The sequence below is a fragment of the Cryptococcus depauperatus genome, chromosome 4 (assembly GCF_001720195.1).
Source record: "Cryptococcus depauperatus CBS 7841 chromosome 4, complete sequence".
Lineage (NCBI taxonomy): Eukaryota > Fungi > Basidiomycota > Tremellomycetes > Tremellales > Cryptococcaceae > Cryptococcus > Cryptococcus depauperatus.
In genome coordinates, this window is record NC_089471.1 from 1,604,858 (window position 1) to 1,617,670 (window position 12,813).

The 12,813-nt window shown below is 44.3% G+C and overlaps 5 protein-coding genes across 5 annotated transcripts; 2 read left to right on the top strand and 3 right to left on the bottom strand.

The window, feature by feature from the left end:
- Positions 1-415: 415 nt before the first annotated feature.
- On the bottom strand, positions 416-3,091 carry L203_103937 (transketolase; the record flags this gene model as incomplete). The annotated part of the gene is made up of 13 exons (XM_066213327.1): positions 416-535; positions 589-750; positions 800-918; positions 963-1,035; positions 1,081-1,868; positions 1,927-2,057; positions 2,108-2,210; positions 2,254-2,454; positions 2,502-2,656; positions 2,707-2,813; positions 2,862-2,891; positions 2,944-2,980; positions 3,054-3,091. The coding sequence occupies 13 exons, from the start codon at positions 3,089-3,091 to the stop codon at positions 416-418; spliced, it is 2,064 nt and encodes a 687-aa protein (XP_066069424.1).
- Positions 3,092-3,921: 830 nt separating this feature from the next.
- Positions 3,922-5,440, top strand: L203_103938 (uncharacterized protein; the record flags this gene model as incomplete). The annotated part of the gene is made up of 6 exons (XM_066213328.1): positions 3,922-4,364; positions 4,415-4,589; positions 4,662-4,781; positions 4,828-4,971; positions 5,021-5,201; positions 5,250-5,440. The coding sequence occupies 6 exons, from the start codon at positions 3,922-3,924 to the stop codon at positions 5,438-5,440; spliced, it is 1,254 nt and encodes a 417-aa protein (XP_066069425.1).
- Positions 5,441-5,950: 510 nt separating this feature from the next.
- On the bottom strand, positions 5,951-8,131 carry L203_103939 (uncharacterized protein; the record flags this gene model as incomplete). The annotated part of the gene is made up of 5 exons (XM_066213329.1): positions 5,951-6,011; positions 6,055-6,370; positions 6,424-7,447; positions 7,493-7,616; positions 7,728-8,131. The coding sequence occupies 5 exons, from the start codon at positions 8,129-8,131 to the stop codon at positions 5,951-5,953; spliced, it is 1,929 nt and encodes a 642-aa protein (XP_066069426.1).
- An 895-nt stretch (positions 8,132-9,026) lies between these two features.
- On the top strand, positions 9,027-10,364 carry L203_103940 (uncharacterized protein; the record flags this gene model as incomplete). The annotated part of the gene is made up of 2 exons (XM_066213330.1): positions 9,027-10,091; positions 10,143-10,364. 2 exons carry the CDS (start codon positions 9,027-9,029, stop codon positions 10,362-10,364), a joined length of 1,287 nt encoding a protein of 428 aa, XP_066069427.1.
- A 925-nt stretch (positions 10,365-11,289) lies between these two features.
- On the bottom strand, positions 11,290-12,557 carry L203_103941 (uncharacterized protein; the record flags this gene model as incomplete). Its single annotated transcript, XM_066213331.1, has 3 exons — positions 11,290-11,665; positions 11,752-12,018; positions 12,085-12,557. 3 exons carry the CDS (start codon positions 12,555-12,557, stop codon positions 11,290-11,292), a joined length of 1,116 nt encoding a protein of 371 aa, XP_066069428.1.
- Positions 12,558-12,813: the final 256 nt, after the last annotated feature.

The window sequence follows — 12,813 nt, forward strand, 5'->3', positions numbered from 1 at the left end:
TCTTATCATGTACAATCATTGTGCTCAATAGTTGATTTTTTGTATACCTTTGCATGCATTCTTTGAGGCCATTTTACACCATTTTCCAGCGTCTCACCATTTGAGAAATAAATGTTTTGTTATCGTTAATTGTTGTCAGTACACTGATCTTTCGCGAGTGACAAGCAGAACCAAGTCAGTAGAGCAGTTAAACGGCCGAATGATCAAAAAAGAGACACCGTTTGAACCCTGCCGGAAATACTGCGTTTCTTATTTGTTTTTATGTATTAGTGCTAGACATAGACAAAGAGTAAAAAATGTAAATGTGAGTTAATGTAAAAAGACATGGTAGCAAAAGCCCAAAACACAATACACTTATAAGTTGCATTTTAATTTAATTCGCAAGCTTTATCAATTGGTCTGTCATGTAACTTTGTTACTCGGTGATCTCGTCGAGAGCAGAGATAAGCGGAGAGAAGACTGGTTGACCCCGCTTCTTGTAAAAAGAGACAACCTTCTCAGCTCGCTTTGCAATACCGTCAGGAGTCATATCAAACTGAGGAGTTTAGTTTATAAGCGGCCAATATAATGAGTAAAGCTTCCACATACCTTCTCATATACTTGCGCAAAAGGTCCAGAAGCACCCCAAGCCTGAAGACCAAAGTGATCATGACTGTATGCACCCCATCCAAATGTAGAGTAGGCTTCAACGGAAAGAATAGGGGCTCCAGAGGGGAGAACGCTGAGCTTGTATTCTTTTGGTTGAGCATTCTAACTAAGGTCAGTAACGATGATTTACACGCTGAACCGTTGTACACACAAAGGCTTCAAAGCAGGGCAAAGAAACTAATCGAGCCTTGATATTTTTGGACTTGAGCTGTTCAAGCGCTTGGAGACAGAGTGCTACCTCAGAGCCTGTAGAGACAAGAGTCACATCCGCTAGAAAGAGTTAGCACTAGAAGATTGAACAAAAAATTACCTACCATTTTCAACTTCTTCCAACACGTATCCTCCCTTGGCAGCTTTTTCAATGCTTGAGTTGGCAAGTTGTGGTAGCTGTAGAAATTAAAATTTGTATATTTGTAGTACCAACAAACTCACATTCTGTCTAGAGAAAGCCAAAACAGAAGGAGTGTGTTGAGACAAAAGGGCCACAAGGTAGGACGCAGACGTTTCATTACCATCCGCTGGTCTCCAGAATGCGAGGTTGGGGATGGCTCGCAGCCAAGCCGCAGTTTCAACAGGTTGGTGGGTAGGTCCATCTTCTCCAAGCCCGATAGAATCATGAGTAGCCACTTGAATAACACGAAGATGAGACAGAGCAGAAAGTCGGACAGCTCCAGCAGCATAAGAAACAAAGTTAAGGAAAGTGGCGCCGAAAGGAATGAGACCGCCGTAGGCAGCAATACCGTTACAAATCGCAGTCATACCATGCTCTCGAACGCCAAATCTAAAGTATCGACCCTTGTAACTACCGAGACCAGTTGAGGGGTGCTGGAAGTCCTCAGCATTCTTCCATCTCGTCAAGTTGGAGCCGGTCAAATCAGCAGATCCACCAACTAATTCGGGCAAGACCTCGACAAGTTTAGTGATAGTGGTCTCGGAAAGTTTTCGACTGCCAACCGCGGCATCTGCGCTCGTGTAGGTAGGAAGTGCTTTTTCCCATCCATCAGGAAGACGACCATCGATTCGACGTTGGAACTCTGATGCCTCATGAGGGTATTTCTCCGCATATGATTTGAAAAGAGAGTGCCACTCGTTCTCTTTTTGAGTGCCACGTTCAGCCGCTTGTCGATAAACATCATAAGTCTCCTGGGGGACAGCAAAGGTCTCATCAGGGCTGAAGCCAAACTTCTTTTTGAGTTGAACAATATCGTCCTTCTTGAGAGCTATGAACGTCTCTATTCAGCCATAATGGGATAAGAGTATGGATGCATGGCAACCTACGAGCGCCATGGACATCGTGGCCGCCAGCCTTGAGAGATCCAAAGCCAATAGTTGTCTTGAGGTTGATGATGGTGGGAGCGTCAGTGTTCTTCCTGGCCTCATTAACTGCGTTCTCTATCGCAGCCAAATCGCTAGCCATTCATCAGCGAAAATTTGACGCATGAGCATGATGAGCACGAACTCATCTCCTTTCTCGACGTGCAAGACATTCCAGCCATAAGACTTGAATCTCATTTCAACATTTTCAGTAAAAGAAACGGCAGTGTCGCCATCAATGGTGATCTCTGGAGAGCTGTCAGTTTGCTTGTCTTGTCAGTCTGAGCTTACTGTTATCATCATAAATGGCGATCAAGTTGCCCAACTTCAAGTGGCCTGCCAAAGAGCATGCCTCGGAGGCAACACCCTCTTGCAAACACCCATCACCAACAAAGACATAGGTGTAGTTGTCAATTAAAGGAAACCCTTCCTTGTTGAAGATGGCTCCCATGTGAGCTTGACCGATTGCAAGACCGACAGCATTTGAGATACCTACAAAATACAGTTAAAACTAGACATGAATACAAGAAATGAATTACCTTGTCCAAGAGGACCAGTGGTAACCTCTATGCCTGGAGTTACACCAAGTTCGGGGTGGCCAGGGGTAATAGAATTAACCTGACGGAACTGTTTAAGGTCATCCATGGATACGTCGTACCCAGCTAGATGGAGCAAAATATACTGAAGGGCACATCTGAATGTTCTCATCAACATAATCCCAACGCAAGTAGAATGGAATCCCACGCATGGCCGTTGGACAAGACAAATCGATCTCGATTGATCCATTTCGGGTTTTTGGGGTTGAATCTCATGAATCGAGTGAAAAGAATATGGGAGATGGGAGCCATACCCTAAGATTACATATGAGTTTGACCCGACGTTAACCGTTGATCACTGACCATGGGTGCTCCGGGATGTCCCGAGTTGGCCTAGATGTGGTTTAGCATGCCACCAAAGTTTTGCCACTCAAATGATGCCAACCTTTGCAACAACATCAGCAGCAAGAGCACGGATAGTACTATGAAAAGTCAGTCAAGTCAAATAGATGGTGCGTCGCGACCCTTATGAGCTGCAAAGACGAGAAAAATTACTTGACAGAGGTAAGATCCGTTTTGTTTATAGCGCTCATAACTAAGAATATATTGTTGAAAGAAAGATAAATGAGAAATTGAAATGGTTGTAATAACTTCGGTGGGCGTGAAGAAAGTGACGGAATTGCGGGAAAAGTGGCGGGTGGTAGTGTGGCAGGAGGAATATTTTGGGTTTGAAACATTAAAGTGCGATTTTATGCTGAAAATATGTTGGTATTGATCAGGAAAACCTCAAATCTAAGGATTTTTTTGGGAGTTTAATTTGGCTTTTCTTGGAATTGATCCTAGTTCCCAGGGATGACGGGAGCACCGGTCCGATTTCTGAATGGATTATTTTCTCCACTAGTTTTATAACCTTTTGTCATGGCTTATTTCAATTTTATTCTAATCAAATCATAATCATTACTAATACTGAGAATATTTTCTAATTACCTTGGAATAATTTTCCTACCATCTCATAGCAGCAAGCCACAAAAGGCAAGAAGCGCACTTGTATACTCAAACCCACCTCGATGTACTATAGCATGACTCAAGAACTCAGTTATATGTGACAGCCAACTGCTTAGGAGATGTTTACAATCTATTACCCTTGTACAGTAAAACTGTTGTGCTAGTAACCCTCGCAGGTATAGTATTCTAATACGTGACCATTATACGACTACCAGGCAACCGCTTTGCATACAATACACAAACAGCATTCTTGCTGCAGCGTAACAGATTCTACTCTATGCATTTGTGTTTATACAAGCTACATACTTGATGGAAGAAAATACGCTTACATCAGGAGCAAGGCGGCCCTCGCCGCTACATTTGACTTTATCCAAGGTTAGTAACACTGCCCAATTTTAGCTTCTTCTCTCCACTTGTAATGGTTTCTTCTCCTCAAACAAAAGCACATCCCTTTCGGTCGACGGTCAGCCGTTATCCTAGACTCGCTCACTACGTCTTTCGCCCTTCTCTGCGACTAAAGACCGTTTTAGGCACACTCATCCTCTTTATTCTCGCCATCCTCATCCTCGCACTCAATGCAGCCACTTCAACGCCTGCTCGTCCTGTTTTGGAAATCGCCAAGGTGCCGGCCTCAGACTCGTTGGCAGACTCGGGCGAAGGCAAGGATATAGCCCAAGGCAAAGACGCTCATCTAGTGGATGGGGCTATCCAACGGAGTTTCGAGGAGCCCGACTTTGCCCTGCTCAGTGACCAGCAACCGCACGAAATTGGATGTGATGTTCCATTACAAGGATTAGGCCATGGCGTCTTGGTATTCCTGGGAATCTTTTCCGCAGCTGAGAAAAAGAGTAGGAGGGATTTGTCTGTCTGTTTTTCGGTCTTAGGTTTCATAGACTGATGCGAGATTATAGATATCGCGAAGTGATATTCCCCGACTTTCCTCCAGACTTGGTCACCATCAAGTTTATACTCGGTGCTCCATCGTTGCATACAAAGAGTACGGGTCCAGCGAACTATGATGGTTCGCGACTTATGCATAACCTGGAAAGAGAGATAGAAGAATATGGCGACATTGTGATACTTCCTGTGCGTTGTGTGGCTTAGCTGCCGGCATAACTAGGCTCTGAGGATAAGCGAGGATTGCTCACCACAAGATAGGTGATTGACAATATTGATCTGGGAAAGACGCATGAGTATTTTAAATGGATTGCGCATACTTTTGCGGGTGAAGGAAGAGTCGAAGGAAGGCCGAGATTTGTTGTGAAGGCGGATGATGATGTATTTACTGCCTTGAGTATGCGAAAGTCGCTAATGACACGTCTAGACCATATTTGCCATGCCCAACCTCATATCAGCGTTCTTGAAGACTGACTGCTCACGAAACATCTATTGGGGGACTTCTGCTGGACGGTCTCATTACTTTGGAGATTATTTCCGCGGACTAGCGTATGCCATGAGCTGGCCACTTGTAAGTTTGCAGCTGTATACTCCTCTTAGGTTAAACTGAATACGTATAGGTATCATGGATTGGATCAGCTAACATGACTTTTGCCCATGTTACCAAAATTGAGGACGCCAGAACAGGCCAATGGCTCCGTCATCTAGACCCTTTAACGGATCCGATAGAACGAAGAGATATGGGATGGACCATGGGAGATTGGAACCAGCTCGATGTCGGGGTTGAGACTGTTGCTTTACGTAAGTTAGCTGTACATTAGAATCCAGGCAAACCTAATATGGCGACAGATTGGTGTAAACTGGATGACTGGATACAAGAACAGCACTCTCGTCTCCTTCAAATTTGGTCCAACGCCAAACGCCCTTATACATGGGATAACGGCGTGCCTCCCAAAGAAAGTATAAAAAAAGGACAAATAAGACCGGCGAAAGCAGAAAAGGAGCACCAGAGACAAAAAGAGCTGGGATGGGATGTATAGGCTTTTTCTAGATATTTTGCTGCCATGGGACAAATATTCATAAATTTGACTATATACATCTTGCGTTACTTTCTACAAATCCGTCTAGTATATCGGTCTGTCTTTTTCTCAAGAAAACCATGTCGAAACACGCTAACTTTATATCACAATGATCTTGAATATTATGTGGACGAAAAGGTCATCTTTTTTGCTCCTTATCGCTATGCTGCTTTCTAACACATTTGTTGATTACACTCAAACAGATAGAAACGATTGACTATGCTCTTTACTGGCCTCCATTGAACGCTCACTTACTGTCAATAGATTGCAGATGAGCGGACTTTGTGGGTTCGATGGATTAGTAAAAGATAGCTATGGGGCCAGGAAAGGGGAAGAGGAAGAACAAGGTTATGAAAAGCAGGATAGAGTCTGCAAAAACGACTAGGTCTCGAGTACATCATAAATATGCGAGACAACACGGATAACACCAAGTCGACAGCAAAATGCATACCAAAATAATGTCTAATAGATTCATAAGTAAGATTTTTTATAGCTCCACTCCTCTCGATCATCAGAAAACAGCCTTGAATATCTAATCTTCATCAGCCATGCCTTACAAAATGGTGTACACTTACTCAAGCAACAATCTAAACATATACGCTTGCATGTCTTCCCATCTCCAATGTTCTTCACCAAATTTCTTCGCCTGGTCTGCTATCGATTTCGCTAGATTGTCATGTCCATTCGATGTTCCGTCTGGCGAACCAATGAAAAATGACATTATGTCGTACAGATCCGAGTAATCAATCTTACACGGGATATAATGGACCCAAGGGATTAGCCAATCTGAGATCCACTCTGGATAGATGGTGGCCTTGATCACCACACTCCCAGACATTAATAACCGATGAAATCTGGACGACCAGCCATTTCCGTCAATATCAAAGACGTCTGAGGCTTCTTAGTATGCTACCTGTGTAGCATTTTCCAATGGGTCAACTTACATTTATACTTGGCCGATTGTTCAGGAGATACTCGGCCTTTGAAAATGATCTCCTTCTCCATTTCCGCGCAAGTACCGTCTTCTTTTTTACATTGGTGTGGTCCGCCAGTCAAGCCTACGTCCATGTAGGCTTCATTCAGCTTGGCAAGAGGCCAAGACTCTTTTTCCCAAGCGTATCCTCGTCTCACCCAAACATTTTCTTCACCCGTCTGAGCTTGCGTCTTGAGAGCAAGACGAGGACGGTGGGATTCGCGCCAGGTGTAATTTGTGTTTGATCGTTTACTATATGAATCACCAGTTGAGCTTCCACGCCAAAACAGTTTATTGATAGTCTTTTCGTTCCATGGTGAGTATTTCTTCTGTGCCGAAACAGAAATAAAGTTTTCATAAGCTTCAAGAGGAGTGGTTAAAAATTCTGGGTTACGGGAGAACTTTGAGAGCTGAAAGATCGGTCGAAGCATGGTTTCACGGACAAAATTCCAGGACAGTGCACCGTGATTATGGAGAAGATCCGGATTGTAACAAAAATCAAAAGTGAGGAAAGGGTCGTAGATAAATGATGTCTCATGAAGTAGCTGCTCTACTTGTACGCCATCACGTATAGCAACACCATGCTGCCATCCTGGGCTTCCTGGCGGGCATACAGAGACTAAACCTTTAACCGGCATTCGACCTTCACGCTTTTCATAACCTTTTAGCTCTTCCTCTGTCAAGAATCGGCCCTCCTTGATGGCTATTAAAGCTGCTTGTTTTTGATCATCACCCAGAAGCCAAGAACCCAGGTCATGATCTGAGAGAGAGAATGAAATTTCAGCAGGCAATAGCTGTGCGATAGGTTCCAAAAGCTGAAACAAAAGTCGAGGTCGAGCAGAGTGTGCCCGTTCTCCATACAATGTAGACGCACCTGTCGGAGAGAGTGTGATTTGAGAAGTATGAGGCGTTTGGCCCAATTCATCAACGCGTTTTCTGAAGAGTGTTGGTGAGAGAGCAAAGTAGGGCTCTACATCGCGAAAGATTTGGTCATACTTTTGAAGTGTTAGTACAGCCAATGGCATCGGGAACCCGCTCACATCGTCGACAATCTTCACCTTGTTTCGCTTGCAAAACTGCCACCACTGTTCGAAACCTCTTGGAGGTGCTCGGTTGTATCTTCTTTTATATTCTATTACTGCTTGGGGAAGTGTACTTGATTGTCTATTGTTGACCTCAGCTCTGTACCTTTTGACTGTAGCAGTGGCCACCACAGTGACGAGAGGAATAGTAGGAAATGGAAAAATAAAGATAGGCCACAGATAAATCACTTACCTATTCAGCAGATCCTCCCATTTCTCCTGTCCCCTTTTCATCAAGTCCAGAATGGGATGTCTCTCCAGCAGCTTTTGCAGTTTTTTCTTCTCTCTTCCCTTGGACGTTTCCTTGGCCCTGTTGTAGATATCGTCCCAGCCTCTTACTAAACCATCTTCTGTGAATTCCAATCCAGTTAACGGCTTGTTATCCAAGGATGATGACCACCACTGTACCCATGCCCTATGAGGCGACCTCACTGTATGTGATAAGCCTGGCAGATGCCCTGTAGCCCATGTCTTGTAGTCCTTGTCAAAATCAATGTCCTCATCTCCGCTTGATGGATAGTGAAAGTAAGAGTAGGTGATGAGGACCACGAGAACGGCGAGGAGAAGAGTCGAACGTAATACTCGCAGTCTCGGCATGGCGAGTAGGCGCAAAATAGCGGTCGCAGAAAGAGAAGAAAGAAAAGAGAATGAAAACGTTGATGGCTGAATATATAGACTGGTGCATCACCTTCTTTACTCTTCCCGCTTCCTCGAATTCATACAATTTGGCCATTCTTTCACATATAGCTTCCGTAAACGTACCATGGGAGTCCTCTCAGTTGGCTCTACTCATTGGTTTTCTTTGAGGGCGTTGCATACAAAGAATGCTTAAATAGAGGTTGCTCAAAGGCGCGTTGCCATTCTCGCGCGCCTAATGTCATGCAGCATCCGAATAATAGTAAAGGTTTTTTCTTTCAAGTAGTTGTTTTCTGAAAGTGGTCTAATGATGAAGAATCTGGAACAAGTGTTTTGTTGAGTAGGTATACATTTTGGGTATTTTTGCCCAAAATGCCATTTAGTCTGGTGTCGATAAAGTTTTGACAACAAAATTTCCTTGGAAAGTAAAAGTTACAATACTGGGACATTGTACTAATCTGACGATTCCGAGTGAAAATTTTGGGATTTTATGCGGACTTGTGGCCCAATTTTTGAATATCCTCCTATAGCCTTGTAAGGATACTGACAAATGGTTGGTGCCGTAACTGAGCCAAAATGGGCTGCAAAATGTTACGTAAGAAATCTTATAGCGATCGCGAAATTTCACCAAATCAAGAATTCTAGCTGTATAAATCCTATGATGTCATCCGAGAAAACCCAGTTTTCAAGCCGACAATCTCCGTCTTTTAATACGCGCACCGCCTCCTTTTTGTTTCATAATCATTACCTCTTCTTTTCTTCTTCATTTCTATTTTCATCCTCATCTTTTATCCTTTCTTTATCGATTAGTCATACGTTTCGTTGTCCACAGTGACCCCAGCTGCTTTCTACACCCATGTCTTTCGCATCGACCTTCTCCATTCCTGAGCCAAAGTCTAACCTGGTCGACACCATCCCTCATTCGATATTTCCCTCGCCTCCTCCTTCTGTTTCGTCAGACCGGTACACTCCAGAGTTTGACTTTGACTCTGTATATTGCTCTCCAAACATTTGTGATTTAAATTCGCCCTCGGTTACCTCTTTTCCTTCAGCGCTATCCCCAAACACTGAACTCGTGTCTCCCAGGTCCTCCATAGTGGATGTTTCTCAGATCCAGCCTTTGCCTCCATCGAGCTCCACCACGGGCGGTTTTGAGACTTCAGCAGAATCTCTTGGTAACTATTATCTTCAGCGCTACCTTCACTACAGAGCACTGGCTGCCTGCGTAGAGAAAGACCTCGCATTTACGGAATACCAGCTTGAGGCCCCTCTGCATTCCCAAGAGTTGCAAAAGGCTTTTCTTTCGGACGGTGATAGTGCTGCCACCTTTTCGATGTCTGACCGGCCCAACCATTACCCAGTTTCAAGTGATAGTCATGACCTTGATCCCTCGGCTCCTTTCGGCCATGGCATCCATCAGCTCTATGGCAGTTGGCCACAAACTTTTGGTGCATCCTACCATAATGGTTTGTTGCCAAGCTTAGCCCTTCCAAATGAGCAGGATCCTGTGCTTCTTCAGATGAAGCAAAACCGTTTGGCAATGCCAAACCACCCAATGTTACCGTCATTTTTCCAGCCGTCCTTTGAGCCCGCAGCCGTGGATATTCCATCTCTTTCTCGGCAAGTTGATTCTATCACTTCCACTTGGACGAATTCTTCAACCGCCTCTTCGACGCAACGTGTTTCTGACGATGCCACCTCTGTACCGGAATCCACCGATTGCTCCTCGCATGATGGAGATCACAAGGACATAGAAGTTTTCGATCAAACAAATATTAAGGCCACTATGCCTATAGTCCCAGTCACCAATGTGAATGGTGGTGGTCGTGGTTATGTCCCTGGGTTGACACCAGATGATCCAAAGAAGAAGCACAAGTGTTCAGTGTGTGGTCGTGGTTTTGTGAGGGCGTTTAATCTCAAAGTGAGTATATACTCTTGTTACTTATCAGTGTTTATACTGACTTTAGTGTAGTCTCATATTCAAACGCATAATCCTCTTCGTCCCAAACCATACACATGTCCCCATCCCACATGTAAGCGCAGCTTCTCTCGCCTCCATGATCTGGAGCGCCATCGACAGGGCGTTCATTCCGACGGTCCTCTAGTTGATGCTAAGCGACAAGGAATATCGCCTGCCATCGCTCGTGCTCAGAGTAGATTGCAAGAGCGAGCTAAACTAGGAAGCCTCATTTAGCTTCTTGTTCGGCACCATTATTGAATAGGAGCTGCTTCTCGCGCTCCCACATATTATCTGTCGCAAATCTTCTCCATCATCGTTTCAATTACCAAGCCTTTTTTCTCTCCGGCTCTACTGCTTCTTTTGAGGCTATACCGAGTTTTTCCCTTTCATGCTATCGCACCATCTCCTATCATATCCACTGTCTGCTCTTGCCTACCGAATCCAAAATGCAGCGCCGCCACTGAAGTGGCGTACATTTAGCGAGCTATTGTTTCAAGAGAGCGACAAAAGTCACATTGTGGATGACGATATTGGTGTCAACGAAAAATGTTAGGAGCTTGCTCTTCGAGTAGGTATAAACGTTGGGTATACTCTCAATGATAGTCGGCATCATCACTCTAGTTATTATCGCCTCAAGTTTTTTTTAATTTTTTATTATCTCCTTCATCCCCCTCATCATATTCACACGTAGAATTGCGTCTAATCGCCTAACCGTTCTTCCTGTATTTGTTGTTAGTATGACTTCACGTGTCTGGCCGCCTCATCCATCCCGCGATCCCCCTCTTTGCGATTCCATTCCAGCTTGTCCGCTTTTGTTCATGAGGACGTCTTTCAAAGATTGTATCTCTGCGAATATTCCTGTTTTATATCACAGCGGCACTCAATATTGCATGGAATTTGTCGAGAAGAGGTAGGGAGAGCCTAGCGATAGGATCCTGGACCGTCAGCGTGTCGTTTGGATTTTGTATTCACCTGTACTGTTTTTGTATGATTGTTTATAGAGCAGGGATTTCGAAAACTTGAAAAGCCTTCATTGATAGTTATGCAGCTCTATCAGTGAGATCGTGGTGCATTGCGGTACATCCTAGAAGATCTAAAAACAGATTGATTGAACGTGACTATTTATATGAACTAATTCATTGCATCAAAAGTATGAATCCTAACTCCATTCTTTGCTCCATGCAACATTTTTGAGATCCCACGGTAGTTGGTAAGGAAATCTGGCACCTTCCTCTTCTTCTTCTCGGTCCCAAGTGAGGCTATCATTGTACTTTTGCACTGGCGGACACCACTCCAAGAGCTTCGACAGTTCAGGACAGCTGGTAAAGTATGGATGAAATCGCGCATAGGGATTTCTGATTAGACGTTTAATTGACAATGGCGGGTGGCAGCCTGAAGGAGAAGCGAGAAATGGCAGGTAACCATGCCTTAACTCGCCAATGTAATGCGAAGTTGTATCGCCTTGATCATCGATACCAATGTAATGAAAATTTTTGGAAGGAAAGCGGAGGGCTACGCGATGGAGCTTTTCAAATCTGGATGAGATTACGCAAAACAAAAAACAAAAATACGATCAGCAGCTAACCTTGAAAACATCAGAGGATATGAAAGCCATATTCACCGCCTTTGCTTCATACCATAGCCCACAACTGTGATCTTTTTTGGATATGTCCCTGTAACCTCCTTGAATCGGGCGATAGAAAACAACAGGTTTTGATAGCTATCAAGGGCATACTCTTCCGTAGCTGTTCGCAGATTTAGAGGTAAGGGCGATGACTTAGGTACCTTAGATAAAGGGGTTTGAGGAATCAGAGACAGAGCAACTGCAAGTCGATAATATGACAGAGACTCAGAAGTAGGTAAGGACGGAGGACTTCGGGTGGCGCCTCTGAGGAACCACGATCAATGACTCTTTCATACCACATTCAAAGATTGTTGACAATATAACACATACCCTGAGAATACCAAGAGAGAGTGTGGGTCTTCCTCCAGCGCTTGTACTCCTCTTCGTATGTGTTTTACAAAGGTCTGAATGCTACCTCCTTTTTGCATAGGCTCTAGTATCCAATCCTCATCCTGCTCTACTCTGTCATCATCATGGCCCAGCCAGATAGCATGTCCTGGGACCATAATAAGGTGGTCAATGTAGGCATAACGAGGGTCTCTTTCAATCGTAGTGTGAAGGCTGAGAGGGATAGGTGAGTGCAGCTGTTCCGGAGTAGCAGAGTTTAGCCACGATGAGTAAGACGGCTTTTGGGATGTTTTGAAAACGACGTTGAAGTTCAAAATCAACGACACCATAAGCGCAAGGATTAAGAAAACTACCGCAAGGTTTGTAAGCCTTGTTCGAGCTCTTAGAGTATTTAGGATATGGGAAGATGCGTCGCTTGCATGACCTCTCCGTGTGGCATTGGGGAGCGGCAGCATGGCAAAGGAGAGGGTTAATGACGCGCTGGTAGGACGAGGAGGTATTTTTTGCTGCTTGCTATTAACAAATAGAGGAAGCAAATCAATTGCAAACTCAGCAAGATTCCGTCCATCTGATACTTTGTGAATGCCTGGTGGAGGTGGATTATTTGGTTCCGTCTTGTTGTGTATAGTGACTACCAAACCGCTTGAGTTTTGGAATAGAACGATAATGTTATTATAATAACAAACGCTACCAAGCAATGTATCAGCTAAT